We start from the raw sequence: 4040 nt of genomic DNA, 5'->3' as shown, positions 1-4040 counted from the left end.
CAGGAAAACTTCCGAGGGAGGCATTAGGAGAAGCTGCAGCCAAAGGCAGCCACAGGGCCAGAAAAGAGGGAGCGAGACCACCGGTCGGACAGGCTCTCCACCGCGTGGGGACATGCTTGCGAAAAGAAGCCTTGCTTGGACGTGTGCAGTATCACATGGGAACGTACCACGGAGACTCCCGGACAATGTGCCCGGCTGTGTATGGTACTGCAATGACCTGTGCCTTCTGCGTCCACCTCCCAACACTCTGGAACACAATCAGGGTGACGACTGGGACAGAAATGGGTACGCTGTGCGGTCTCCCATATTTCACGGGGGGCCCTAAAGTGTCCAGAGGACGGCACATGGGGGTCCGAGGCCACCTGCGCTCTACCATGCTGTGTGTGCAGAGGGCAGTGGTTTGGGGTTCAGGGACTCTGGTGGAAATCACTCACCGGGGGCAGCTGGAGGGCCGTCACCTGCTGTGCGTCCCTCAAATTCGCTTCCTGAAGAAGGGGGGTGTCTTGCAGAACTGAAAAAGAGAGGAGAAGCATGTCTTTCTGCACCCGCAGGAGGTGGCCCATGAAGAGCACCTGCGAACCACAGGGATTTCCGTCACTCTGACACCATAGGCCCGCCCACCCTCCCCCTGGGCCCCTGGCACCTCCGCGCCGCTGTGGGAGGGGTCCTCTCCCGCCTGGATCCTACCACGTTGCAGGCGGGGAGCCACGCACCTGGCGGCGGGGCCGCCCCGTGAAAACGAGCTCCTTCCTCAGAAGGAGGAACCTGCTCCTTCCCCAGGGGAAGGCTTGGAGCGCTTGCATCTGCTGGGTCGGGGCCAACCCAGGAGGCGAAGCCTACGTCACATGCTGAATCCCCACCCAAGCTGACGCTAGCGTCCGGTGTCCGTCCCCTGCAGGGCTGGGCCACGAGCCTCCACCACAGTGAGGGCGAGTGACCGGGCGAGCTCAGCCAGCAGGGACAGGTGGCCGTCCCTGCTGAGAGGCAGCCTCTTCACTCTGCCGCCCCTCGCGCAGGCTGGGCGGGCTCGCATGTGGGGGGCCTGTTGTGCTTCTGGTCTCATACCTGCTGCATTCTGGGCAACGGTCTACAGCCCTGCCCCACCTGTCCCCGAGAGAAAGGAGCGTATGGACACCGTGGAAGTTGCCCTGGCGAGCCTTCAGTCTCCACCGAAATGTAGCTTTTTAGGAACACCTGCACGATGAGGAACTATATGGCTTTTACTGCAGGCTCCCCCCAGTGACCAATCAGGAATGTGTAACCTCGGGGTGTGACTGCACCCAGAGATAAGGTCTTCCAAGGGGTAACTGAGCTACACTGAGGTCCCACGGGCAGGCCCTGGGCCAGTGACTCACGTCCTGATAAAGAGGGATGAGAACACGGACGGACACAGGGAGAAGAGGCTCGTGAGAAAGCCACCTGCCCGCGCCGCGATGGAGAGCGCCGGCCCCCCGGATCTGAGAGAGTATGCGTTTCTGCTGTGGGAGCTGCCCGGGGCACGACGCTGGTCACGGAAGCCCCAGCGAGCCAGTGCGGCCAGCCGCCCTGACGTTAAAGCAGGGAGAAGCTGGAGACTTGCACAGAAGGCGGGTGAATTTCACACAGAGAAACTTCAGATGCCTTTTTTTTTGTTTTATCTACAAACCTTACTACCTTACAAAAGACCCCAAGCATGCCCCCTGGCTATTTCCCCGCTGTAGCCACAGGACAACGTGGCGAGTCCACCCAAACCAACCCTCCCGTGTGGAGGTCACCGCCACCTGCCAGGATGACCATGGGCAGCCCGGGGCCCCTGCTCTCAACAAACCCAGTAAGGGTGACTGACTTGTCACTGGGGCCTCGCCGCAGTCAAAACCATACGGTTCCTAATCGAGCACTGATGGTGCCTGGCTGGTCCCCAAGCCGACAAGGCCCGCAGACGCACCCTCCAACAGGTGGGCAGTGGTCCCCGTGCGTGGGCCGAGCACAGAGACGAGGACAGGCGCGCTCCTCAGAGTCTGACCGAATCGCTCTGGGGAAGGACCCAGACCCCGCACACAGCGCGTTCATGGCTGTCCAGCGGATGAGAACGGAACACCGAGGCCGGGCTCCGCCGTGAGGGCACAGGGTGGGGTATGCATGCTCCCCCACCCCCTTGGCCGGTACCTGGATCCCCGCTGAGCTGGCCTGGCGGTCTGCTGGGGAGCCCGGGGCCCGGCGCCAGGGCCACGGGCTGGGTGTCCTGGCTCTTGGCGAGGTCGCCCTGGGCTTCTGCCGGCAGCCGTTCCTGCTCCGGGTCCGGAGGGCCGTCCCCGTCCTCGATCACCACGGGGTCCTCACAGTGCTTGAGCTGCAATCCCGGGGAGGGTGTTTCAGGGCCAGGGGGGCAGGTCCCCGGCCAGGCGAGGGCTGGTGGCTGAGCCAGAAACTGGGCCAACGCCGCCCCCCCGGGCCCGCCAGGCCCCTTCCCAGCGGAGCACGGGGGGTCACACAGGGGCCCTCGAGGAGCGGAACCCGCTGTCTTGGGAAACCGACTCCAGCGTGAGCCTCACCGAAGCCCGGGGCCCCAGACGGAAATTCTCCCCCCGGCCAGGGGACACGATGCTGCCGAGCGTCCACGTCCTCGGCAGCCCCTCTCCACAGGCGCCCCCGCCCCGGCCAGCCCAGCGCAGCGCCCTGCGCTCACCCACTGCCACGGTCTCCCCGGTTCCCGCTCCAGAGCCTCCACGGCTGCCACGGCCTGGTCGCTGCTCTCGGGCTCCTGGGCCCGCACCCAGCCCTGGATCTCCCGGGGCAGGATGGCCAGGAACTGCTCCAGCACCAGCAGCTCCAGGATCTGCTCCTTGGTGTGCCTCTCGGGCCGCAGCCAGCGTCGGCACAGTTCCCAGAGGCGGTGCAGGGCCTCCCGGGGGCCCGCCGCCTCCTGGAAGCGGAACCGGCGGAAGAGGCGGCGGGAGGACTCGGGGCTGGGCAGCTCCCCCTGGGGGCTCGGGTTCTGTCCCGGTGGGCTCCTCATTTTCCTGGGCTCCTCACTCTCCTTCGGAGCCAAGACTCGGGGGCACAGGGCTGTGGGCATGATGGGGTTTGATGGGGGTCAGCAGCAGAAGACGAGCCTATTTCCAAACAGAAATCACTGGCTTCAGTGTTCCGGTCTGCTGTGGTAGGTTCTTGGGGGTGGTGCTGGGGAGTGTGCAGAGCCCACAGAGACCAGCCCTCGGGAGATGGTCTGGGCCGCGCGGGGGGGGTCCGCGTGGCTGCCCCTTACACGAGGGGGCGAAGGAAATACCACCCCCGCCCCCCACCGCACCATCACGTGATGCCCCTCGCTGGGTGACCAGACACACAAGGCGGGGAGTCTGGGAGAGAAGTGCCAGCAGGACACGACACGGACGGGGCCACACGCAGGACACGGATGGAAGGAAGGCGCCGTGGTACCTTCGGGGGCCAGGTTCTCGGAACAGGACCTGAGACGCACGCGCCGAGCAGGACGTTATCTCGAGGCTCTGGAGCCAAAGTTGCCGTCCTTGTCCTTGAGACTTTTGCAAAAAGAGCTGGGGAGATAAAGGCAGACGTGCCTCTGGGAAGGGCATTCAAAGCAGAGCCGGGACCAGAAGTCAACCCCGCGGGTGGCCGGGCGAGCACTGGTGGGTGCCACACCTGCCAGACTGAGCCCCAGGCAGCCGAACAGAAGAGCAGGCGAGAGAGGCAGAGAGAGGAGAGACGCGGAGAGGCGAGAGACGGGGAGAGAGGAGAGACGCGGAGAGGCGAGAGACGGAGAGAGGAGAGACGGAGAGAGGAGAGACAGGGAGAGAGGAGAGACGCGGAGAGGCCAGAGACGGAGAGAGGAGAGACAGGGAGAGAGGAGAGATGGGGAGAGGCGAGAGACAGAGAGAGGAGGACGGGGAGAGGCGAGAGACGGAGAGAGGAGAGACGCGGAGAGGCGAGAGATGGAGAGAGGAGAGACGGGGAGAGAGGAGAGACGCGGACAGGCGAGAGACGGAGAGAGGAGGACGGGGAGAGGCGAGAGACGGAGAGAGGAGAGACGGGGAGAGAGGAGAGAC

At 64.8% G+C, this 4040-nt stretch overlaps 1 protein-coding gene across 1 annotated transcript; it reads right to left on the bottom strand.

Annotated features, from left to right (window-relative positions):
* Positions 1-46: 46 nt before the first annotated feature.
* Positions 47-4011, bottom strand: ZNF496 (zinc finger protein 496). Its single transcript, XM_081810078.1, has 4 exons — positions 3415-4011; positions 2666-3092; positions 2146-2329; positions 47-511 (listed from the first exon to the last, which is right to left on the bottom strand). Exons 2-4 carry the CDS (start codon positions 3053-3055, stop codon positions 408-410), a joined length of 678 nt encoding a protein of 225 aa, XP_081666204.1. The 5' UTR covers positions 3056-3092; positions 3415-4011; the 3' UTR covers positions 47-407.
* Between the last annotated feature and the right edge of the window lie 29 nt (positions 4012-4040).

The sequence above is a fragment of the Leptonychotes weddellii genome, unplaced genomic scaffold (genome assembly GCF_054177405.1).
Source record: "Leptonychotes weddellii isolate Sample4059 unplaced genomic scaffold, ASM5417740v2 HiC_scaffold_17879, whole genome shotgun sequence".
In the NCBI taxonomy this organism is placed as follows: domain Eukaryota; kingdom Metazoa; phylum Chordata; class Mammalia; order Carnivora; family Phocidae; genus Leptonychotes; species Leptonychotes weddellii.
The sequence above is the reverse complement of the archived record's forward strand: the minus strand, read 5'-3'. Positions and strand labels throughout refer to the sequence as shown.